Below are 25,020 nucleotides of genomic sequence, written 5' to 3'. Positions count from 1 at the left end.
TTGCCCTGGCCACATCTGCAGTCCTCATGCCTCCTTGCAGCATGCCTAAGGCGCATTCATGCAGATGAGCAGGGACCCTGGGCATCTTTCTTTTGGTGTTTTTCAGTCAGTAGAAAGCCTCTTTAGTGTCCTAAGTTTTCATAACTGTGACCTTAATTACCTACCCTCTGTAAGCTGTTAGTGTCTTAACGACCGCTCCACAGGTGCATGTTCATTAATTGTTTATGGTTCATTGAACAAGCATGGGAAACAGTGTTTAAACCCTTTACAATGAAGATCTGTGAAGTTATTTAGATTTTTATGAATTATCTTTTTAAGACAGGGTCCTGAAAAGGGATGTTTAATTTTTTTGCTGAGTTTATATATTTGTCTAAAATATACAACTGTGAAATCTATCCAAATGCTATTGATTTTCCATTCTGCCTTCGTCATGTACAGATTGTTCAAAACATTCAGAATGAAAAAACGTTTTTTTTCAGTTCAGCCACATCCACCTACTTTACAATCTTGCTTAGGGTTGTTTTATTTGTTTTTTTTCCTGTTCGTTTTTCTTTTTTTTTGTCTGCTTTACAACAGTCCAAAGATGAGTGGTAAATTATTTAAAATGATGCCACTGTGGCAGACCATGTATATGATGCCCTTACGTGACAAAGCACAAAATCATCTGACAGCACAACACATTTTTATCACACCATTCTCTACCTGCAAAAATTCTCTCCATAATTTCAAACATCGGCCATGCGGGCTGATTCATACCCGTAAAGTACCACATTTACCAAGGGGGTTAAACATGGGAAATCATTTTGACATGTAAATGTTTTTTTAAGGTGAATTCAAAGATTTTTCATTGGTATGTTCCCAGAGTGACTTTTTACATTTCCACCCCTGGCTGTAGCCTACTACTGTGTACAGGTTTGCTGTATATCTGGACAGCTTTCAAATTAACACTGGTATTGTCCCAAGTGACACCATATTCCCTACATAGTGCACTACTTTTAAACACTGTCAGAATACCAAATGACACACCATACCTACATAGTATATTACTTTTGATCAGAGCCCAGAGGGCCCTGGTTAAAAGTAGTGTACTATATAGGGAATAGGGTGCCGTTTGAGATGTACACTGAACCCTTTCAGCCCTACTCACCAGCAGCTATTTTCACAGCATTGTCAGGCATGTCAAATCAGATAGTGCTCTTTCCCACTGACGCAAGCTGATTAGGATGAGCCGGAGAGCCAGGTCTCATTCTGCTGACTCTAGCTGTAACTACATGACAGTGGGAGCTAGCGCTAGCTGTTTGCTACGGGCTGAAACTGCCCTCATCCAGCTAGCATCACTTCAGGTAACGCACACCAACTGTTCCAGTTGGTTTTGAATTGGAAAATATTCTGCCCCGTCTTTTTGCCAAGAAAAACTATCTTTCATGATTTAGGCTAGGGTAATATCCAGGCAGTCACACATGCACAAACGATCAGCTGTATCTCATCCATAGCTCCATCATCTCTATTACCCTTTGTCCTCCATCCACAAATGCACACTAGCAACAAAAAGCACCATTGTCTTATCACAAAGGCAACGTGGCAGCTGCCTGTATGATTGGCCCCTGGGATAATCTGGCAGTGAGCCGCCTGCCTTTGTGGATGGATTTGTGCTCACAGAGATCGCCTACCTTGCATTGTAGGCCGGTGTGAGGAGCAGATTGCGTAAGAGGATCACCACAGTAACTGTGTAATTCAGAGGATGCTCAGCCCATTGCATCCTCTGCTACCCTAGCCATGCAGCCCCAAGCCAGCCCCTCCATGTTTGTTTTACTAGTGAGTGTGCATGACTGGCTCCCCTGCTGAAGACCATTACCACAGGAAGACGCTGGCACGGGAGGATTACCCAGCCCCATGGAGTCGAGGGGGAATTAGAGATCTAGAGACAGAGGGAGAGAGAATGGGGGGGGGTGGGGGGGAGAAGCAGATCCCTCCTCCTCATACCCGTATGCAGGAAACCAGGGATGTTTCACACCCACATTAAACTGTTCATACCTTTCTGGAGCCCAGTCAATGAAAGCTGGAATGGACATTGTGGGATTTTGCTTTGTGTGTCTGTGACATATGTTATGTTTAGAACATTCTGTTTCCTAGAAAACCACTCCTCTTTCACATTATTCCATTGATGTCACTGGCAGCATTACGTGGTCAGCCTTGTGGGGGGAGGGAGGGTGAGAGAAGAGGATTTTCACTCTGGTCCTCCCACCCCATGGTGCTCGGGAATCAGGAACACAACAACGACTTGACTAATTTAACCTGATCTCAGGATAGATTATTAGGGAACTTGTTGAGTGCGGGAGAAAGGGCCTTCGTCCCAAATGGCAGCCTATTTCTGACTTTTACAAGGGCCCATAGTGCTCTGGTCAAACGTAGTGCACTATATAGGAAATAGGGCACCATTTGGGAAACACTCAGGGGGCAAAACCCACAGGTCTCCTCCCTGGCTCCAGGGGACAGAGTGGGGCCTTAGTGGACCGAGGTGGCAGAGCGACTCATGATGTCCCATGGCCACGCTAGGCAGGCTTAGCTACTCGTTACATTAAAACAGGGGCTTCTGTGACAGAGTCAGCATTATGAAAGCTAAGAGGATTACGCTGATGGACATTTCTGGCGTTCTCGCCGTCAATTATCAAAATGAAAAGCAGTGACTGGGCAGGCCTGGCATGCCCTGCGGCACAGAGGAGCCTCTATCTCTCGGTCTGTCTGTCTGTCTTGTTTTCTCTGTTTATCTCTATCCCATTCTCTCCGTCACAGAAGGGGTTACTGACGTTCACAAGTTTTTGTGTGTGTGTGCCTGTGCCATGGATTATAAAAAAGGGCATTTAAATTTTAATGTTTCTAAAGTGCAAAACTGTATGTTACGTAACTGTACTGTATAAAACTGTCCTAGTCGCACGTCAGTGGGCCAGCCATCTTATGCTGCTCATGCCTATAACTCCCTCCATCCATGATCCCTCTCTCGGCCCACCCTGACTAGTGTTTGTGGCCCACCGTCCTCTGACTGGCCGCGGGGTCATGCGTGGGGCATCCTACTAGCAGACATGGACGTTGATGTGACGTCATGGAGTGTGTATAGTGTGTGAGGTAGGGTGGTGCTTTGTTGTGGTGGGTAGAGCCACGCCAGTGACCACGTGGTAGGAAGGCTTGGGCCCACCCTGGGGATTAGCACAACGCTGCCTGTGAACGTAATCAGCCGATACGATGTGCCCCCAATGCTGCAGCAGCAGACATCAGCCAATGACGAGCCACGACCGAGCAGGAAACATGTTAGTCACAACACTGACACCCTCACACACGGTTGTGTCTGAAATGGCACCCTCCTCCCTTTATAGTGCACTACTTTTCAGCATAGGGCTAAAAGAAGTGCACTTTAAAGGAATTAGGGTGCCCTTTAGGCCTACTGTGCACACACACACTCACAACCGATACAATGGGTAATTCAAACTACACAGGGATAACAACATGTGGATTACAAAAATTAACACAAACCAGCGAGCCATTTTAAAATCCATTTTTACTTTTCTCGGTCTCATAATAAACCTGATTTCAGTTACCTGAAATACAGGCATGAGAGAATGGACTATTCTAGCGTGTTATGTACATGACAGTGCATTATGCTAATTTACCAAGATATTACTGCAGGGACAATGTCATCTCTAACCCTGGAATTGCTGCTGTGTGAACACACTTGATAAAGGGAATCTGATGCAGACAGAATGGATGAAACATGGCTCCATCTGGTGGTGTCATACTGTAACTGCAGCAGTACCATTTAGTAAAGCCCCTGTATTGGTACTTGCTTACATACAGGCAATTTCATTTCAATTCCATTTAATCAACTCAGGAAGTAAAAATGAAAATAAACAAAAAAACAATTAAAAAAATGGACCTCATTGAAACATGGTTCACTTCCTAAATTGACCCCAACCCTGCCGACAGCGTATACACGTCTCATTCCCCTCTCTCGACCCACGGAAAAATATATAGGAAACAAACATTTATTTGTTCAGAAAAGGGAATTTAAAGCTCCAATATGCGGTAATTGAGTCGCAATTTCCTGGTTGCTAAAATTCTAATGGTTCTCCTAATCTCCGTTTGTGTGGCAAAACAAACAATGTATACTGTAGAGAATCATTGTACCATCTAAACCATGGTGAAATATCTTTTCAATAACCCAAAATATAGCAGTTTTGGCTGTTAGAAGCTGGTGTATGAATCCAAAAGAAAAAGATGCAAAAACAAAACGTAATGGGAAGCATAGAAATACAAGAGATCTACAACTTCTTAGACTTGCTTTCAATGAGAAAGACAGATCAAAAACTCCCATTTCTATGTGAATTTGGTTGGGTCACCCAAAACAATAGATATTGCAGCTTTAATGAGAAACAAAAAAAACAGATAAACCATTCCAGCCTACGTCGAACGATGTTGGGACTCTCCAGCGTGTGGTAAGCTTTCACCTCGCCAGCCCAGTCCAGAGCCGAGGGGGCTTGAGGAGAGGTAAAAATGACCCTAAGGGTTACATCATGTGTTCACATCAAGAAGAGGTCACTCCAGAAAAGCCCATCTGTCTCTCACTGCGGTGGGGAAAGACGCACAATAAACAGTAAACAGATTTTTAAATGGGGGGGAAAGGACAAATCAACACAGCAGTTGGAATTCAAACAGCTGGAGAGGCTCCCGAGGGGAGCTCAGGTAGCCTGTGTGTGGAGAATACCTAGAACCCTGTGGTCCTCTGGGTAATAGTCCTCGCTCCCCTCCATCCCGTCTGTGTGATACTGTCATGACTGACACCCTCTCTCCTACACCACAGCATACTGCTGATACAGCAGCTCACGGATCTTATAATAGTCATCACACAGGCATCCTTCCAGGCCGATGCGCCCCGCCTCCGTCTGTACAGGGGAGGAGGTAAGAGTTAGAGGGGTCACACGTGCGTTATCACTGAAAACTCCCAACATCATAAACAATTGTATATAAAAAAAAAAAAATCACAAGCAGATGCAAAATGGAGATTGAGTGTTGTACAGAAGCAGAAATGGTTGATTGTCACAGGTTCCTGGTCATGGCTGTTACGTCTGCTCATGTCCAACGTTAAATAAAATGTATGATGTTGTTTCTGCGTCATCCTTCCTTCCCCCAAAGCATTCTTGTAAATAAATAATCGCTATTCAATTCAATTGAAGTTCAATACATACAGTGCCTTGCGAAAGTATTCGGCCCCCTTGAACTTTGCGACCTTTTGCCACATTTCAGGCTTCAAACATAAAGATATAAAACTGTATTTTTTTGTGAAGAATCAACAACAAGTGGGACACAATCATGAAGTGGAACGACATTTATTGGATATTTCAAACTTTTTTAACAAATCAAAAACTAAAAAATTGTGCGTGTAAAATTATTCAGCCCCTTTACTTTCAGTGCAGCAAACTCTCTCCAGAAGTTCAGTGAGGATCTCTGAATGATCCAATGTTGACCTAAATGACTAATGATGATAAATACAATCCACCTGTGTGTAATCAAGTCTCCGTATAAATGCACCTGCACTGTGATAGTCTCAGAGGTCCGTTAAAAGCGCAGAGATTATCATGAAGAACAAGGAACACACCAGGCAGGTCCGAGATACTGTTGTGAAGAAGTTTAAAGCCGGATTTGGATACAAAAAGATTTCCCAAGCTTTAAACATCCCAAGGAGCACTGTGCAAGCGATAATATTGAAATGGAAGGAGTATCAGACCACTGCAAATCTACCAAGACCTGGCCGTCCATCTAAACTTTCAGCTCATACAAGGAGAAGACTGATCAGAGATGCAGCCAAGAGGCCCATGATCACTCTGGATGAACTGCAGAGATCTACAGCTGAGGTGGGAGACTCTGTCCATAGGACAACAATCAGTTCTGGCCTTTATGGAAGAGTGGCAAGAAGAAAGCCATTTCTTAAAGATATCCATAAAAAGTGTCGTTTAAAGTTTGCCACAAGCCACCTGGGAGACACACCAAACATGTGGAAGAAGGTGCTCTGGTCAGATGAAACCAAAATTGAACTTTTTGGCAACAATGCAAAACGTTATGTTTGGCGTAAAAGCAACACAGCTGAACACACCATCCCCACTGTCAAACATGGTGGTGGCAGCATCATGGTTTGGGCCTGCTTTTCTTCAGCAGGGACAGGGAAGATGGTTAAAATTGATGGGAAGATGGATGGAGCCAAATACAGGACCATTCTGGAAGAAAACCTGATGGAGTCTGCAAAAGACCTGAGACTGGGACAGAGATTTGTCTTTCAACAAGACAATGATCCAAAACATAAAGCAAAATCTACAATGGAATGGTTAAAAAATAAACATATCCAGGTGTTAGAATGGCCAAGTCAAAGTCCAGACCTGAATCCAATCGAGAATCTGTGGAAAGAACTGAAAACTGCTGTTCACAAATGCTCTCCATCCAACCTCACTGAGCTCGAGCTGTTTTGCAAGGAGGAATGGGAAAAAATGTCAGCCTCTCGATGTGCAAAACTGATAGAGACATACCCCAAGCGACTTACAGCTGTAATCGCAGCAAAAGGTGGCGCTACAAAGTATTAACTTAAAGGGGCTGAATAATTTTGCACGCCCAATTTTTCAGTTTTTGATTTGTTAAAAAAGTTTTAAATATCCAATAAATGTCGTTCCACTTCATGATTGTGTCCCACTTGTTGTTGATTCTTCACAAAAAAATACAGTTTTATATCTTTATGTTTGAAGCCTGAAATGTGGCAAAATGTCGCAAAGTTCAAGGGGGCCGAATACTTTCGCAAGGCACTGTATATAGCTGTTGATGTTGTTGACAACACAGGCCACCCCATGCACCCTCTGGGTTTATTTCCCATTTCCCATGCAGCAGCTCAGTGAAAGGGATGGTTTAGGCTGTCACAGAGCGCTGAATGTAAGGAGCCTTGGCTAGTGTGACCTATCTCCTGTTTCTGTAGCGTGAGGCATCTTGATGTACACCCCCTGGACAGGACACTCATCTATCACAGGGCCTCACCTCCAATCTTTCTCCTTAATGCTGAGTGCCAAGCAGAGACTTTGGTATGACTCGGCCAGGGATCGAACTCCCAACCTCAGGGCAGACACTAACTACAAGGACACCGAGATTGTGCAGAATGAACACAGGGCTGAATTAATGACCGTACTGTGTGTTGGGGAGGAGACAGACACACAGTAAACTCACCCTGCGGACGGCCACCATGTTGTTACACACCAGCACTCCTCCCACAAACTCACCCTGCGGACGGCCACCATGTTGTTACACACCAGCACTCCTCCCACAAACTCAGCCTGGATGCCTTCCCTCAGCAGCACCTGCTTGAAGTCGGACAGGCGTGGCTCGTTGATAAACACTGACTGGTGGCCTGGGATCTGTGAGTTAGACAGGGTGTGCATGGGTTAGAACCACAACTGTTTTCTATACACATGATCCCAGACCAGTTGGACTCTATTGACTCTGCGGAACTAAAAACTAAAGTCTCTATACACATGATCCCAGACCAGTTGGACTCAAACTAAAACCATGCAGTCGCTATGCACTGGAGGTGAGTTTAACAAGGCTTCGGTTTGCAGCAAACATGTTACTTAGAAACTATTTTAATGTATATTCCAAAATGTTATGGGAAACATTGAACAGCACATTTTCAAAAGGATTACTGTGGCATTTCACAGGCAATAATCAGACTGCAAATCACTTGGCTATTACTAATACACGGCCACATGATTATCTGTGACGTCAGTTTAGACCCCAAACAGACACTTACGTTTGTCGCACACTACCAACTTTTTACGGACGTTAGCGGCTAACAAAATATTCCGAACAAAAATATAAACGCAACATCCAACAATTTGAAAGATTTGACTGAGTTACAGTTCATATAAGGAAATCAGTCAATTTAAATAAATTCATTAGGCCCTAATCTATGGTTTTCACCTGACTGGGAATACAGATCTGTTGGTCACAGCTACCATATAAAAAAAAGATGGGCCTCAGGATCTGATTACGGTATTCCTGTGCACTCAAATTGCCATCGATAAAATGCAATTGTATTCATTGTCCGTAGCTTATGTCTGCCCATACCATAACCCCACCACGGGGCACTGTGTTTACAATGTTGACATCTGCAAACCCCTCACCCACACAACGCCATACACGTGGTGTGTGGTTGTGAAGCCGGTTGGACGTGCTGCCAAATACTCTAAAACGGAGGTGGCTTATGGTAGAGAAATTAACATTAAATTATCTGGCAACAGCTCTGGTGGACATTCCTGTAGTCAGAATGCCAATTGCACACTCCCTCAAAAAAGAGACATCATCTGTGGCATTGTGTTGTGACAAAACTGCACATTTTAGAGTGGCCTTTTATTATCCCCAGCACAAGGTGCACCTGTGTAACGATCATGCTTTTTAATCAGTTTATTGATATGCCACAACTGTCAGGTGGATGGATTATCTTGGCAAAGGAGAAATGCTCACGAACAAGGATGTGAACAAATGTGCACAACATTTTAGAGAAATAAGCTCATTGTGCTCATGGAACATTTCTGGGATCTTTTATTTCAGCTCACGAAACATGGGACCAACACTTTACATGTTGCATTATATTTTTGCTCAGTGTAAATGGAATATGTTAGCTAACATTAGCTAACGTTTGCAAACTACTTCCCTTGTTGAAAGCACCTCTGATCTTAGTGAAAGCACCTCTGATCTTAGATCAGTTGGACTTTGTAGAACAACAAACAAAGTTAATATATTGGTAACTCTGATCTCACATCAGTTTGACTGAGTGCAACCACAACTACACAGCTTCTGATCATTAGTTTTGACCATTTTATAATGAATTCATTTTGAAATACGTAAATCTAAATTTGGTTGATCACAATGTTTACACCATAGGACTATAACATTTTAACCTTAGTGTTGGTAAAGATTCCTGGGTTCAACTCTGTAGTCTCCCTCCCTCCCGGGGCCAGAGTTCGCTCGCTCGCTCGCTCTCCCTCCCTCCCTCCCTCTCCCCCGGGGCCAGAGTTCGCTCGCTCTCCCTCCCTCCCTCCCTCTCCCCCGGGGCCAGAGTTCGCTCGCTCTACCTCCCTCTCCCCCGGGGCCAGAGTTCTCTCGCTCTCCCTCCCTCTCCCCCGGGGCCAGAGTTCGCTCGCTCTCCCTCCCTCCCTCCCTCCCTCGGGGCCAGAGTTCGCTCGCTCTCCCTCCCTCCATCCATCCATCGGGGCCAGAGTTCGCTCGCTCTCCCTCCCTCCCTCTCCCCCGGGGCCAGAGTTCGCTCGCTCGCTCTCCCTCCCTCTCCCCCGGGGCCAGAGTTCGCTCGCTCGCTCTCCCTCCCTCTCCCCCGGGGCCAGAGTTCGCTCGCTCGCTCTCCCTCCCTCTCCCCCGGGGCCAGAGTTCGCTCGCTCGCTCTCCCTCCCTCCCTCTCCCCCGGGGCCAGAGTTCGCTCGCTCGCTCTCCCTCCCTCCCTCTCCCCCGGGGCCAGAGTTCGCTCGCTCGCTCTCACTCCCTCCCTCCCTCTCCCCCGGGGCCAGAGTTCGCTCGCTCGCTCTCACTCCCTCCCTCCCTCTCCCCCGGGGCCAGAGTTCGCTCGCTCGCTCGCTCTCCCTCCCTCCCCCCCCTCTCCCCTGGGGCCAGAGTTCGCTCGCTCGCTCTCCCTCCCTCTCCCCCGGGGCCAGAGTTCGCTCGCTCGCTCTCCCTCCCTCTCCCCCGGGGCCAGAGTTCGCTCGCTCGCTCTCCCTCCCTCTCCCCCGGGGCCAGAGTTCGCTCGCTCTCCCTCCCTCCCTCCCTCCCTCTCCCCCGGGGCCAGAGTTCGTTCGCTCGCTCTCCCTCCCTCCCTCCCTCTCCCCCGGGGCCAGAGTTCACTCGCTCGCTCTCCCTCCCTCCCTCCCTCTCCCCCGGGGCCAGAGTTCGCTCGCTCGCTCTCCCTCCCCCCTCTCCCCTGGGGCCAGAGTTCGCTCGCTCGCTCTCCCTCCCTCCCTCTCCCCCGGGGCCAGAGTTCGCTCGCTCTCCCTCCCTCCCTCCCTCCCTCCCTCTCCCCCGGGGCCAGAGTTCGCTCGCTCGCTCTCCCTCCCTCCCTCCCTCTCCCCCGGGGCCAGAGTTCGCTCGCTCTCCCTCCCTCCCTCTCCCCCGGGGCCAGAGTTCGCTCGCTCTCCCTCCCTCCCTCCCTCTCCCCCGGGGCCAGAGTTCGCTCGCTCGCTCTCCCTCCCTCCCTCCCTCGGGGCCAGAGTTCGCTCGCTCGCTCTCCCTCCCTCCATCCATCGGGGCCAGAGTTCGCTCACTCTCCCTCCCTCCCTCTCCCCCGGGGCCAGAGTTCGCTCGCTCGCTCTCCCTCCCTCTCCCCCGGGGCCAGAGTTCGCTCGCTCGCTCTCCCTCCCTCCCTCCCGGGGCCAGAGTTCACTCGCTCGCTCTCCCTCCCTCTCCCCCGGGGCCAAAGTTCGCTCGCTCGCTCTCCCTCCCTCCCCCCCATCTCCCCTGGGGCCAGAGTTCGCTCGCTCGCTCTCCCTCTCCCCCGGGGCCAGAGTTCGCTCGCTCTCCCTCCCTCCCTCCCTCCCTCTCCCCCGGGCCAGAGTTCGTTCGCTCGCTCGCTCTCCCTCCCTCCCTCTCCCCCGGGGCCAGAGTTCACTCGCTCGCTCTCCCTCCCTCCCTCCCTCCCTCTCCCCCGGGGCCAGAGTTCGCTCGCTCGCTCTCCCTCCCCCCCTCTCCCCCGGGGCCAGAGTTCGCTCGCTCGCTCTCCCTCCCTCCCTCTCCCCCGGGGCCAGAGTTCGCTCGCTCTCCCTCCCTCCCTCTCCCCCGGGGCCAGAGTACGCGCGCTCTCCCTCCCTCCCTCTCCCCCGGGGCCAGAGTACGCGCGCTCTCCCTCCCTCTCCCCCGGGGGCCAGAGTTCGCGCGCTCTCCCTCCCTCCCTCTCCCCCGGGGCCAGAGTTCACTCGCTCTCCCTCCCTCCCTCTCCCCCGGGGCCAGAGTTCACTCGCTCTCCCTCCCTCCCTCTCCCCCGGGGCCAGAGTTCGCTCGCTCTCCCTCCCTCCCTCTCCCCCGGGGCCAGAGTTCGCTCGCTCTCCCTCCCTCCCCCCCTCCCTCTCCCCCGGGGCCAGAGTTCGCTCGCTCTCCCTCCCTCCCTCCCTCTCCCCCGGGGCCAGAGTACGCGCGCTCTCCCTCCCTCCCTCCCTCTCCCCCGGGGGCCAGAGTTCGCTCACTCTCCCTCCCTCCCTCCCCCCCGGGGCCAGAGTTCGCTCGCTCGCTCTCCCTCCCTCTCCCCCGGGGCCAGAGTTCGCTCGCTCGCTCTCCCTCCCTCCCTCCCGGGGCCAGAGTTCACTCGCTCGCTCTCCCTCCCTCTCCCCCGGGGCCAAAGTTCGCTCGCTCGCTCTCCCTCCCCCCCCCCCCATCTCCCCTGGGGCCAGAGTTCGCTCGCTCGCTCTCCCTCTCCCCCGGGGCCAGAGTTCGCTCGCTCTCCCTCCCTCCCTCCCTCCCTCCCTCCCTCTCCCCCGGGCCAGAGTTCGTTCGCTCGCTCGCTCTCCCTCCCTCCCTCCCTCTCCCCCGGGGCCAGTGTTCACTCGCTCGCTCTCCCTCCCTCCCTCCCTCCCTCCCTCTCCCCCGGGGCCAGAGTTCGCTCGCTCGCTCTCCCTCCCCCCCTCTCCCCCGGGGCCAGAGTTCGCTCGCTCGCTCTCCCTCCCTCCCTCTCCCCCGGGGCCAGAGTTCGCTCGCTCTCCCTCCCTCCCTCTCCCCCGGGGCCAGAGTTCGCTCGCTCTCCCTCCCTCCCTCTCCCCCGGGGCCAGAGTACGCGCGCTCTCCCTCCCTCCCTCTCCCCCGGGGCCAGAGTACGCGCGCTCTCCCTCCCTCTCCCCCGGGGGCCAGAGTTCGCGCGCTCTCCCTCCCTCCCTCCCTCCCTCTCCCCCGGGGCCAGAGTTCACTCGCTCTCCCTCCCTCCCTCTCCCCCGGGGCCAGAGTTCACTCGCTCTCCCTCCCTCCCTCTCCCCCGGGGCCAGAGTTCGCTCGCTCTCCCTCCCTCCCTCTCCCCCGGGGCCAGAGTTCGCTCGCTCTCCCTCCCTCCCCCCCTCCCTCTCCCCCGGGGCCAGAGTTCGCTCGCTCTCCCTCCCTCCCTCCCTCTCCCCCGGGGCCAGAGTACGCGCGCTCTCCCTCCCTCCCTCCCTCTCCCCCGGGGGCCAGAGTTCGCGCGCTCTCCCTCCCTCCCTCCCTCTCCCCCGGGGCCAGAGTTCGCTCGCTCTCCCTCCCTCCCTCTCCCCCGGGGCCAGAGTTCGCTCGCTCTCCCTCCCTCCCTCTCCCCCGGGGCCAGAGTTCGCTCGCTCTCCCTCCCCCCTCCCCCGGGGCCAGAGTTCGCTCGCTCTCCCTCCCTCCCTCTCCCCCGGGGCCAGAGTTCGCTCGCTCTCCCTCCCTCCCTCCCTCTCCCCCGGGGCCAGAGTTCGCTCGCTCTCCCTCCCTCCCTCCCTCTCCCCCGGGGCCAGAGTTCGCTCGCTCTCCCTCCCTCCCTCTCCTCCGGGGCCAGAGCTCGCTCTCCCTCCCTCCCTCTCTTCCGGGGCCAGAGCTCGCTCTCCCTCCCTCCCTCCGGGCCAGCGCTCATTCTCACCTCGTGGGCAGGCAGAGGCTCCAGGGTAGGGATGACATCACTCTCCTCCGACAGCTCGCGCACATCCTCGCCAAACAACGTCTTCATGGCGCGCTGCTGCGCCACCACGCTATGGTCTGTGGTGGCATCGTCAGCAGGGGTCACGTCCATGGCCAGCTCACTGTCTTCCACAACCTCCTCGCCAGTTCCCTTCTCGCCTTTCACCATGCCCTCCTCAGGCAGCACGCCTGTGTCCACCTTGACCACGCGCATGTCCAGTACGCCATCGATCCACGCCAGCTCTGTGTCCTTGGCGCGGCAGAACTGCAGCGAGCTCACCAGTGAGTCTTTCAACCGCACCTAGGGAAGAAGAACACAACCCCTTATGTACATACAACAGAAAGTGGTTAAGCTCAACGTTTGTGTTTCTATACATTTCTGCACATAAATAAAACTGCTTCTGTAGCTCAGTTGGTAGAGCATGGCGTTTGCAACACCAGGATAGTGGGTTTGATTCCCGGGACCACCCATATGTAATATTTATGCACGCTTGACTGGAAGTCGCTTTGGATAAAAGCGTCTGCTAAATGGCATATATTATAAACCTTATACACAATTGACCCATTGTCTGGTCCAGAATTCTAAGATGGCTTTACCTGGGTTTGATTAGTTACAGCAGGGATGAGCAATTCTAGTCCTTGAGGGCCTGATAGTGTCACAGTCTTGCCCCAGCTAACACACCTGACTCCAATAATCACCAAAACATGATCTTCAGTTTAGAATGCCATTTGATTAATCAGCTGTGTTTGCTGGGATGGAGAAAGTGTGACACCAATCAGGCCCTGGAGGACTGGAGTTTCCCACCCCTGGGTTACAGTAACCGTGACTAAAGCACATCAACTTTCTGGCTGGTGAATCGCGATAACACAAAATGATATGTCAAATGGGTCAATTATTCACAGGGCATTAGTCAAAAACCTGTCCCAAAATATCCTACATGAGCATGTATTTTTTTAATGACATTCTACCTGGTAAATGTGTGTCTCACTGGTGGCGTCCACAGTCTCCTGCAGCTTGGGCGTGTAGACCTTGATGTCCTTGGTGAAGGCCTTGCAGGACTCGGCCAGGTCCAGGCTGGCCTCGGGGGGGCCGTGCACGATCACCAGCTGCCGCGGTTTCATTTGGTTAATGATCTTCTTGATGGAGTCGCCGTCCGAGCGGCCCTCGTAGTCGATGTAAGTCACCCTGGCTCTGCACAGGAAGATCAGGCCAGAATTGATCATTTCTCAATATTTTAAATATGCATTATTAAGAAAAAAATACTTTTAGGATCATATTAGAAAGAAATGGCCACAATTCATATTTTGTGCAAATAAAAAAATAACTTAATAGTCTTGGCAGTATAATTAAAATCACAAACTTACATTTTTCAGAAATATGCCTTGTATGTCATTAGAATATATGTCAGAATGATTTTAGCACTGAGAGGCTCTGAATACATCTGCTCTCATTTAGGTGTTTGGGCCCAATTACTTGATCTCTAGGTTCTCCGTAGTGGAGGTACACTTGGTGGGTACTTTGGATGAGGAGTCCTGGTCCATGGGTTCGTCCCCGTTGGCCATGCCCGACTCCAGCTTGTTCTTCTCCTCCTCAGTGGCCTGGAGCTCTGGTACCAGGAAGTCCTCCGGTCTGGAGACAGACAGTCATTCATTAGTACAATATTGTGTGACGCCATCTGGAGCTGCTACAACAAAGATTCCAATGCATAGCTAGAGCTCATTATCCAAAGGGATTTCCTGTTTCTACATTACCTGATCTCTCCATAATACTACTAGTTCACTGACTACAGTACCTGACGATCTCTCCATAATACTACTAGTTCACTGACGATCTCTCCATAACACTACTAGTTCACTGACGATCTCTCCATAATACTACTAGTTCACTGACTACAGTATCTGACGATCTCTCCCATAATACTACTAGTTCACTGACTACAGTATCTGACGATCTCTCCATAACACTACTAGTTCACTGACTACAGTATCTGACGATCTCTCCATAATACTACTAGTTCACTGACTACAGTACCTGACGATCTCTCCATAACACTACTAGTTCACTGACGATCTCTCCATAATACTACTAGTTCACTGACTACAGTATCTGACGATCTCTCCATAACACTACTAGTTCACTGACTACAGTATCTGACGATCTCTCCATAACACTACTAGTTCACTGACGATCTCTCCATAATACTACTAGTTCACTGACGATCTCTCCATAATACTACTAGTTCACTGACGATCTCTCCATAATACTACTAGTTCACTGACTACAGTATCTGACGATCTCTCCATAACACTACTAGTTCACTGACTACAGTATCTGACGATCTCTCCATAATACTACTAGTTCACTGACTACAGTATCTGACGATCTCTCCATAACACTACTAGTTCACTGACGATCTCTCCATAATACTACTAGTTCACTGACGATCTCTCCATAACACTACTAGTTCACTGACTACAGTACCTGACGATCTCTCCATAATACTACTAGTTCACTGACTACAGTATCTGACGATCTCTCCATAATACTACTAGTTCACTGACTACAGTATCTGACGATCTCTCCATAATACTACTAGTTCACTGACGATCTCTCCATAATACTACTAGTTCACTGACTACAGTATCTGACGATCTCTCCATAACACTACTAGTTCACTGACGATCTCTCCATAACACTACTAGTTCACTGACGATCTCTCCATAACACTACTAGTTCACTGACTACAGTATCTGACGATCTCTCCATAACACTACTAGTTCACTGACTACAGTACCTGACGATCTCTCCATAATACTACTAGTTCACTGACTACAGTATCTGACGATCTCTCCATAATACTACTAGTTCACTGACTACAGTATCTGACGATCTCTCCATAACACTACTAGTTCACTGACGATCTCTCCATAATACTACTAGTTCACTGACGATCTCTCCATAATACTACTAGTTCACTGACGATCTCTCCATAATACTACTAGTTCACTGACTACAGTATCTGACGATCTCTCCATAACACTACTAGTTCACTGACGATCTCTCCATAATACTACTAGTTCACTGACTACAGTATCTGACGATCTCTCCATAACACTACTAGTTCACTGACGATCTCTCCATAATACTACTAGTTCACTGACTACAGTATCTGACGATCTCTCCATAATACTACTAGTTCACTGACTACAGTATCTGACGATCTCTCCATAATACTACTAGTTCACTGACTACAGTATCTGACGATCTCTCCATAACACTACTAGTTCACTGACGATCTCTCCATAATACTACTAGTTCACTGACTACAGTATCTGACGATCTCTCCATAACACTACTAGTTCACTGACGATCTCTCCATAACACTACTAGTTCACTGACGATCTCTCCATAACACTACTAGTTCACTGACTACAGTATCTGACGATCTCTCCATAACACTACTAGTTCACTGACTACAGTACCTGACGATCTCTCCATAATACTACTAGTTCACTGACTACAGTATCTGACGATCTCTCCATAACACTACTAGTTCACTGACTACAGTATCTGACGATCTCTCCATAATACTACTAGTTCACTGACGATCTCTCCATAATACTACTAGTTCACTGACTACATTACCTGATGATCTCTCCGTACTCATCCCATTTGACCCTCTCCTCGTGGGTGGGGAACATGGGGTAAGACTTCTTGGCCTGTTTGAAGAAGCTGCCCTTGCGGACGCCGTCTCCCTTCATCATGAGATCGTGGTGTTTGGTTTTCACCACCACCGGCAGCTCCAGGTCATCCTCCATGTCGCTCTCATCACTCGAGTCCACGTCCACCCTGAGACAGACACAAATATATTAGACACACACAATCTTGCTGTGTTTCGCCACCTCAAAGACGAACACATCTTCATTCCTGGAGAACAACCGTGCTGTTATGTGGTTGTCTCGCCTTGTTCCATTAAGATGGATGCACTGTAAGTCGCACTGGATAAGAGCGTCTACTAAATGACTCAAATGTCATCTGTGCACACATACAAACACACAGAAAACAGCTAAATAATACCCCTAACCCACCTGGAAGAATATTATTCACAGTGCAGTAGTATTGTAAATACGAATAGGCCAGAAATAAAGTGTCAGTGACTCACTCTTTTTCTTGTTCAAGTTTTTTGGCAGCTTCCTTCTTCATTCTCTCTTTCTCTAGGTATTCTTCCAGCTCTCTGCCTTCCAGCTTCACCCGTTTCCTAATCTGTCAACATGACAACAAAAATGTATGAAAAGGGGGGGGGTGAGAAAGCCATTGTGACATATCAAGCTGTTCCCATGCTTGAGTTGAGATGGAAACTGGGAGACAGGAAGAGCCATATGGACACGCTGCACAAACAGATAAATCCAAAAATCTGAGCCAAAATGGCAGCTCGTCTTCCCTAAAGTCTTCTCTTATAGTTTCACCTCCAGGTCCAGCATCTTCTCCCCGGGGTTGTCAATGAGGTAGCGGCCCAGGGTGCCGGGCGTGGTACGGTAGGTAAGGATCACAGAGTTCTTGGCGTCCTGACACCATTGGATGAAGAGCTCGCGGGAGAAGCCAGACTCCAGGTCGGGCTGACTGCAGAGCACCACCTTGGGGCTGGGCACGCGAGCCAGGTCGGCCAGGCTGTGGCACAGGGACAGGTGACGGAACTGGAAGGGGTTGTTGCGCTTGTCTTCGAAGCAGCGCATCAGCTTGTCACTCATCCACTCCACCTGTAGGGCAGAATATAACAGAGTCACCACTATTGTTACCATGCCTATTACAATGACAGAGTGATGCAAGACGAACTGTTTGAGGTACCGTGTTTGTGACATGCTATATTTTGCGAAATTTATTAATTCCGTGCCACAAAATGCTAACATTTTATACCTTTCAGAAGATGCAGCATGTTACATATGACAGCCCATTAAATGAGTAGTGAGCAATATTGAAACGTGAATAAAAGCATATAAGTACTTATACAGTGCCTTGCGAAAGTATTCGGCCCCCTTGAACTTTGCGACCTTTTGCCACATTTCAGGCTTCAAACATAAAGATATAAAACTGTATTTTTTTGTGAAGAATCAACAACAAGTGGGACACAATCATGAAGTGGAACGACATTTATTGGATATTTCAAACTTTTTTAACAAATCAAAAACTGAAAAATTGGGCGTGCAAAATTATTCAGCCCCCTTAAGTTAATACTTTGTAGCGCCACCTTTTGCTGCGATTACAGCTGTAAGTCACTGGGGGTATGTCTCTATCAGTTTTGCACATCGAGAGACTGAAATGTTTTCCCATTCCTCCTTGCAAAACAGCTCGAGCTCAGTGAGGTTGGATGGAGAGCATTTGTGAACAGCAGTTTTCAGTTCTTTCCACAGATTCTCGATTGGATTCAGGTCTGGACTTTGACTTGGCCATTCTAACACCTGGATATGTTTATTTTTGAACCATTCCATTGTAGATTTTGCTTTATGTTTTGGATCATTGTCTTGTTGGAAGACAAATCTCCGTCCCAGTCTCAGGTCTTTTGCAGACTCCATCAGGTTCTTCCAGAATGGTCCTGTATTTGGCTCCATCCATCTTCCCATCAATTTTAACCATCTTCCCTGTCCCTGCTGAAGAAAAGCAGGCCCAAACCATGATGCTGCCACCACCATGTTTGACAGTGGGGATGGTGTGTTCAGCTGTGTTGCTTTTACGCCAAACATAACGTTTTGCATTGTTGCCAAAAAGTTCAATTTTGGTTTCATCTGACCAGAGCACCTTCTTCCACATGTTTGGTGTGTCTCCCAGGTGGCTTGTGGCAAACTTTAAACTACACTTTTTATGGATATCTTTAAGAAAATGCCACTCTTCCATAAAGGCCAGATTTGTGCAATATACGACTGATTGTTGTCCTATGGACAGAGTCTCCCACCTCAGCTGTAGATCTCTGCAGTTCATCCAGAGTGATCATGGGCCTCTTGGCTGCATCTCTGATCAGTCTTCTCCTTGTATGAGCTGAAAGTTTAGATGGACGGCCAGGTCTTGGTAGATTTGCAGTGGTCTGATACTCCTTCCATTTCAATATTATCGCTTGCACAGTGCTCCTTGGGATGTTTAAAGCTTGGGAAATCTTTTTGTATCCAAATCCGGCTTTAAACTTCTTCACAACAGTATCTCGGACCTGCCTGGTGTGTTCCTTCTTCATGATAATCTCTGCGCTTTTAACGGACCTCTGAGACTATCACAGTGCAGGTGCATTTATACGGAGACTTGATTACACACAGGTGAATTGTATTTATCATCATTAGCCGAATACTTTCGCAAGGCACTGTATGTAGATGGTACTGGACCTGGGGAATTTTTATTTTATTTTTAGATCTTTCAAATACTTTTTAGCTGTGCTCACATGTTGCAACTACACCAACAGAATAGTCCCAAAGGTGCAAACCCCACCCATCTGGCACTCCAGGCAGGCTGAAGCAAAGACTCAGATTGGACTGGTACTGTGTGGTCAGGTAATGAAAGGGTATGTGTGTGACTCTGACCTGAGACTTGGAGAACTCCACCACGTTGTAGCTGACGTTGTTGAGCAGGGCCAGAGAGTAGACCCCCAGCCCTGCGTCCTTTGTCCTCCAGATCTGGTCCAGCAGCTGAGCCAGCTCCAGTACACGGCCTGCCGTATCCACCGCGATCAGCACGTTGCCGTCGCCGCGTAGGGTCTCCATTACATTGGCTGAAGGAGGGGGGGGGCGGCCGGAAGATTGGTAAATCACTTTTCCCTTCATATTCAACCATCAGGTATTACTGTGTTGTCTGGCCAACTCCTATGGTCATGACTTTCCAGTGACCACAGGTAGTTGGTAAGAAAGCACAAACATATATGTGACCAGGCTAGGATTGCAGATGATTGAGTGTTGATTAACTTACTAAGGAGCTGCTCGTCCCTTTGCTTGCGACGCGGCTGCACGTATGTAGCGTTGAACGAGTCTGTGATGAGAAGAGAGGGACGGCTCACCGACTCCAACGTACACCCATTCAGGTGGCTGAAGAAAATAAACAAACACTATAACCATCGTTCCCCGCCACCGACAGCTCTCTCGCCATCCCTCCACCCCTCAGCTCGCCTTCCCTCCACCCCTCAGCTCGCCTTCCCTCCACCCCTCAGCCCGCCTTCCCTCCACCCCTGAGCCCGCCTTCCCTCCACCCCTCAGCCCGCCTTCCCTCCACCCCTCAGCCCGCCTTCCCTCCACCCCTCAGCCCGCCTTCCCTCCACCCCTCAGCCCGCCTTCCCTCCACCCCTCAGCCCGCCTTCCCTCCACCCCTCAGCCCGCCTTCCCTCCACCCCTCAGCTCGCCTTCCCTCCACCCCTCAGCTCGCCTTCCCTCCACCCCCCAGCTCGCCTTCCCACATTTATCGCTTGCTCTTCTCTCCATCCCTCTACTCACAGTGTTTGTTTAATAGCTTACTGATTGATGAACAATTTCACAAATTCAGCTGTTCTTAAATCTTTGCTGTGCTTTAATAAAGGCTTTACACTTGTTCGTTAGACCAGCCTCTCTGGTATTATGTATAATGTATTTAGTGTTGTTTACACTGTTCCAAATTGTCAGAAAAAAGGGATTTATAATAACCCCCTTTTATCTCCTTATTATTATTATTACTATAATGATCATCATTATAATAATTAATGTCATGATCATAAGTAGGTTTAGTATAGCAGCCTTGTATAACCACCACCAAGCTGTAGGCATAAAAGCACATCCTGTTTAGACTTAATACTGTAACTTAGGCCTGCTTCAATACTTATATAGGCTACTGTATCTATCATTCATTCCTTCACATCACACATCTGGAGTGATTCATGTTTTTAAATGCAATCAAGCATTTTAGTTTTAAAATAACAAAGTGACCCTTGAATAATTAGTAAATAAACTATTCCATGTTGGCAACTGTTTTTAGTCTTTGCTGTCATAACCAAAAAATAAAACTCTACGGTTCACCTATAATTTATTTTGTGTTGTTCCGAACGGTCATAAAACGTATATTATAATCTAACAGCACCTGTTTGACATACATCATATGTACGCAGCGCTGACGACTCACCTTTTTATTGATCTCCAGTATTTCACACAACTATTTATTCCACACATCTGACTTCCTATTTACCTCCCGAGCAACCAAACATTCCCCCGTTTCCAGTTTGTCACGCCATCTGCATACATTCCCTTGTTTCCAGTTTGTCATGCCATCTGCATACATTCCCCCGTTTCCAGTTTGTCATGCCCTCTGCATACATTTCGCCGTCACATGTTCCGGTGTTCAGAGTTTGTTATAACCAATTTATTAATGTGATTATGATATGCTACAGGTCAGGCCCTATTGGTCACGTGCATAAAATACATACATGTGTCACGTAAAGACTAAGGGTTGAGGGAATAGGGAATGCTTATTTTTTGCGTGACAGAACTTTTCAGTCAGAATTGTAATTATTTTGCAGCTTCAGCAACACGGACAGCGTGATAAACATGTTGATGTTCTGTGGTATCGCTGCAGCAGGGAGGAGAGACAATGGGTGCAAGTCACACAGTCACTCAATTTTTTTTTTTTTTAACACAGAGCATCAAGTCTGATCCCGGCCCAATCAAACCAATTGCGTTCAAGACCTCTAGTCATCTGTGCGTCTTAATTATTTCATCAAACAATGCACTTAAAGCATCAGACAGGCTCAGTGCATAGAGTTGATTTGATTAAAACACATAGGATGCGTCTACATATGGAAAAATACACATGATCAAATTTCGACCAATAGATTTTTAGTCTGGAATGGCCCTCTACTCACATCTCTCTTTTGTGGTTGAAGTCCACCGCGTAAACAATCTCCTCCTCCCCATCCTTCACAATCTTCCAGATGGTCCCTCCGATCATGTGACCAGCAGGAAGTGGAGTGATGGACAGACCATGTCCTTTCCCTGTAAACAAAATGTAGAAAGGTCGATTGAACCAGTGTTTTATGCTAGAGCAAAGAGATCACTACAACAGGAGTCAATCGAAATTGGACAGACCGTGTCTTTCCCAGTCAAATAGGAAAGATGGATTACTGCAGACCAGTGTTATGGTTTGAACAGATACAGTACATTACTCAGGAGTCAATAGAAATTATATATTATAATTGAGTCATTATGTAACACTGATACATCGATTACTGACCTTTCAGATTGACAATCTGGGAGTACTTCAGCTGCTGGATTTTGTCGAAAGCGCAGTCCACATCATCCAGGGTGAACAGGTTGAAGTCCTCAGTGTTGTTGCGCGACTACCAAACAACAGATCACAAGTGAGAATACTTTTACAGTGCACTGTTACTCCCTCTGCCCCCACGTTTCGTTTCCCCACATTTTGGTTTTTACCCTAGCACTACACAGCTGATTTAAATAATCACCAGGCTTTGATTATTTTAATCAACTGTTTAGTGCTAGGACCCCAAAAAATATGTGCACCCCTTGGGGTCCCCAGGACCAAGTTTGCGAAACGCTGGCGCAGTACATCGCATACATCCCCTAGCCTGGTCCCAGATCGGTTTGTGCTGTCTTGCAGAGTTGGCAAGACAACAAAAACTGATCTGGGACCAGGTTAGCACACCTCTGCCTCACCTGATACAGGTCATACATGAACATCTGACCCATCTTGTAGACGGGGATGGTGGCATATATGGGGCAATTTAGGCCCAGCTTGCCCACAGCATAGGGCAGAGCCCCCAGGTGCAGGGGGTCAGGATGGGAGAGGAGCACCGCATCAACCTGGTGGACATACCTGGAGAGGAGGAGGAATGGTCCATAAGAAACCTGATTGACTGCGACAAGTTCTAGTTGTTGACATTAGGAATTAATTAAATTGAGACTGTGGTGGGGATGTCTAGATAGCTGACATCAAGACTCAATTAGTAACTCCAATCACATTTTGCCCTGCCCGATGTACCCCCTTCATGTGTAACCAATCATTAGGCCTATGTTCTGAGTCTTCCCAAGTACCCCATTGAGACCTACTGGCTTAGATTATGGTGTGGGCTTCTACCTTTTCATGGAATCAATGATGTCCATGGAGAAGCTCTCATCCCAGCCACAGTCCAGGAGGAAGCGGAACTCATCCACCTGCAGCAGGTAGCAGAGGGCAGACTCCTCCTGCACCCCTGACACAGCAGTCAGTTTGATAATAGACGTCATTTTCCTCAGCTGTCATACTACAGGGACAAGACATAGAACCATTAGTTAATTAACTAGCTATTAACAAGATTATATTTTGAACCACTTCACATGCAGCAATATGACTGCGATATGCATGTATTGTAAACTGAAAAATGTACACAGCCATGGTCCATAAATGATATGGACATGATACTTCACAGCAGTTTCAATATTTACTATACAATATAACACTATTTATCATACATCGCTAACTAGTTATGAGATCATAAGCTAAAGTAATTGTTAGCAGTCCTAGCTAGCTAACGTTAGCTAGCATGCTACGTTTGCTAGCAAGCAAATGTTGCTATTACAATGGGCCATAGACTAACGAGTAACATACCATCAAGTGCCATACAGGTTTTAACTCCAATTGAGCAAAAAATTCAATAACACGAAGAGTCTAACATTACAATATTATGACATTTTTAGCAACGATTGTCCACACTTCTTCCATCGACTCAGACATTGTTTGCCGCTTAAACGTCAAAGGTCACTGGGAGATACCATTAAATCATATCTATGGCGGCGTAAATATAAATAATTGTATTGCCAAAGAAGAAATGCACTCGTTTTACTATTCAAATTAAAATGATCCTCCAGACTAATTAGCTCATATTCTGAAGTTGAAGACATGTTCAATTTAAAAGCATTTTTCATCACATACAGTTGCAAGTTAACACCACCATTTTAGAGCACTTGGTAGGGTCCAATGTCACTGAAGCCCTATGAGCGAGAGAAGCCTTTTCTATATGTATTTCTATAGCCGTGCGTGCAATACTTCAACGTATATCCAACGTATATCTTGCAATCACAACATATTGTAGAATTATTGTGGGAAGAACAGAGGCTTATTGCTAGCTAGATAACCAGCTGGAGTCCATCATAAATTAGCCCATGATCGTGACTCTCAACATGAACACGCATCGCTTGCGGTACGGGTTTAGAAGCATAAGGACCTTATCTTTCATAATGACAATAAATAATGTCCCACAAACAAAAGGTTACATTGATACACACATGTTTTTATGGTTAGGGTTCCCACATGGACATATTTCCATGTTGCAGTGCTTGTTTACGGGCTACCTGTGCTAATGAACTCTCTCCAAACACCTGTGTGTCAACTCAGCACGTCACTGAAAAATACTGCCAGCTGCAACTGTGTAAAACCCATTTAAAGCAGTGTACATGAACATTGTGTGCCTTTTGCATTTGTGAAATTATTTTGTGATATAAAACTAGTGATTTTATGTTTCTAGAACCGTACCGTAATTGAGAATCGATTCGCATTTAGATGGGCGTATTTGGCTGTAAGAGCCAATTCGCCATTTAAACACATGTATGGTCTGTCCACCTTGGACTAAAGAGTGAAGTTAGGCTCCTTTAGTTCAATATTGGGCTAAAGTTGGCTTGCTGTGATAGTAACATCAACGATAGCTAGGTAGCTCAACAACAACAAAAATTAACGTGTATTTGTTGATAACAGTTGTGTGGACACTTGGATAAACAGTTCGCTAACAACTAATGTTCATCTAACTTAGCCAACTGGTTGTGATCCACTAACAGTTAGCTTGCTATTATTCCCCCGTGTTCCAGTCTATGTATTCTTGCCAACTCCTTATAACTTGACAGCAGAAAGGCTTGCATACACGCTGGTTTATTATGCTGTCACACAGCTATAGGTGCACCAAATATATATTTTTTTATACAATATGGCTGCATACAGTATACTGTAAATGCATATGTGTTTTGCACCAACCAGGAAACATGGTGAACTTCGCTGCCCTGATGCGTGACCATTGCGTGAACATATGTGTCCCCCTTGGCTTTGTGATCGGGATCTACATGGACAGCGCACAGGACCAGAAGCTGACTGCTTTCAGGAACAAAAATGCATTGTACAGCAGGTGAGTTAAATCTGCACCCACTGATGCACAATTTTTAAGTAAACCATGCTGTGCTGGCGCAGATATTCTCTTTTCACAAACTATGGCAGATTCAAGACCAGGCCAGCCCTGTACATCTCGGTCTTGTGGTTTGAATCAGGCTTCAGTGTCTAGCCTTCATATGAAATTA

General features: G+C 47.9%; 1 protein-coding gene across 2 annotated transcripts; it reads right to left on the bottom strand.

The window, feature by feature from the left end:
• Positions 1-3,535: 3,535 nt before the first annotated feature.
• LOC139407369 (cleavage and polyadenylation specificity factor subunit 2) lies at positions 3,536-23,449 on the bottom strand. 2 transcript variants are annotated; one of them, XR_011634094.1, is made up of 16 exons: positions 23,288-23,442; positions 22,778-22,943; positions 22,357-22,516; positions 21,914-22,019; positions 21,546-21,675; positions 19,634-19,749; positions 19,252-19,439; positions 17,158-17,448; positions 16,854-16,954; positions 16,337-16,540; positions 14,165-14,320; positions 13,660-13,882; positions 12,653-12,991; positions 7,305-7,439; positions 4,757-4,934; positions 3,536-4,616 (listed from the first exon to the last, which is right to left on the bottom strand). XR_011634094.1 is itself a non-coding variant. In XM_071151089.1 (15 exons), exons 2-15 carry the CDS (start codon positions 22,924-22,926, stop codon positions 4,842-4,844), a joined length of 2,391 nt encoding a protein of 796 aa, XP_071007190.1. In that variant the 5' UTR covers positions 22,927-22,943; positions 23,288-23,449; the 3' UTR covers positions 3,536-4,841. The 2 variants fall into 2 exon arrangements, 1 of the variants encoding a protein (XP_071007190.1); XM_071151089.1 differs by having other exon boundaries at positions 3,536-4,934; positions 23,288-23,449.
• Between the last annotated feature and the right edge of the window lie 1,571 nt (positions 23,450-25,020).

The sequence above is a fragment of the Oncorhynchus clarkii genome, chromosome 4, assembly GCF_045791955.1.
Source record: "Oncorhynchus clarkii lewisi isolate Uvic-CL-2024 chromosome 4, UVic_Ocla_1.0, whole genome shotgun sequence".
NCBI classification, from domain to species: Eukaryota; Metazoa; Chordata; class Actinopteri; order Salmoniformes; family Salmonidae; genus Oncorhynchus; species Oncorhynchus clarkii.
This window is presented reverse-complemented; position numbering and strand designations above follow the sequence as displayed.

What these genes read in the sequence shown, in the direction of transcription:
- LOC139407369 (XM_071151089.1), bottom strand. Translation starts at nt 22,926, where the DNA reads ATGACGTCTATTATCAAACTGACTGCTGTGTCAGGGGTGCAGGAGGAG. An exon ending in TGGAGTTCTCCAAGTCTCAG is followed by an intron (nt 17,449 to 19,251) that starts GTCAGAGTCACA and finishes TCTGCCCTACAG; the next exon opens with GTGGAGTGGATGAGTGACAA. An exon ending in GAGTACGGAGAGATCATCAG is followed by an intron (nt 14,321 to 16,336) that starts GTAATGTAGTCA and finishes GTCTGTCTCCAG; the next exon opens with ACCGGAGGACTTCCTGGTAC.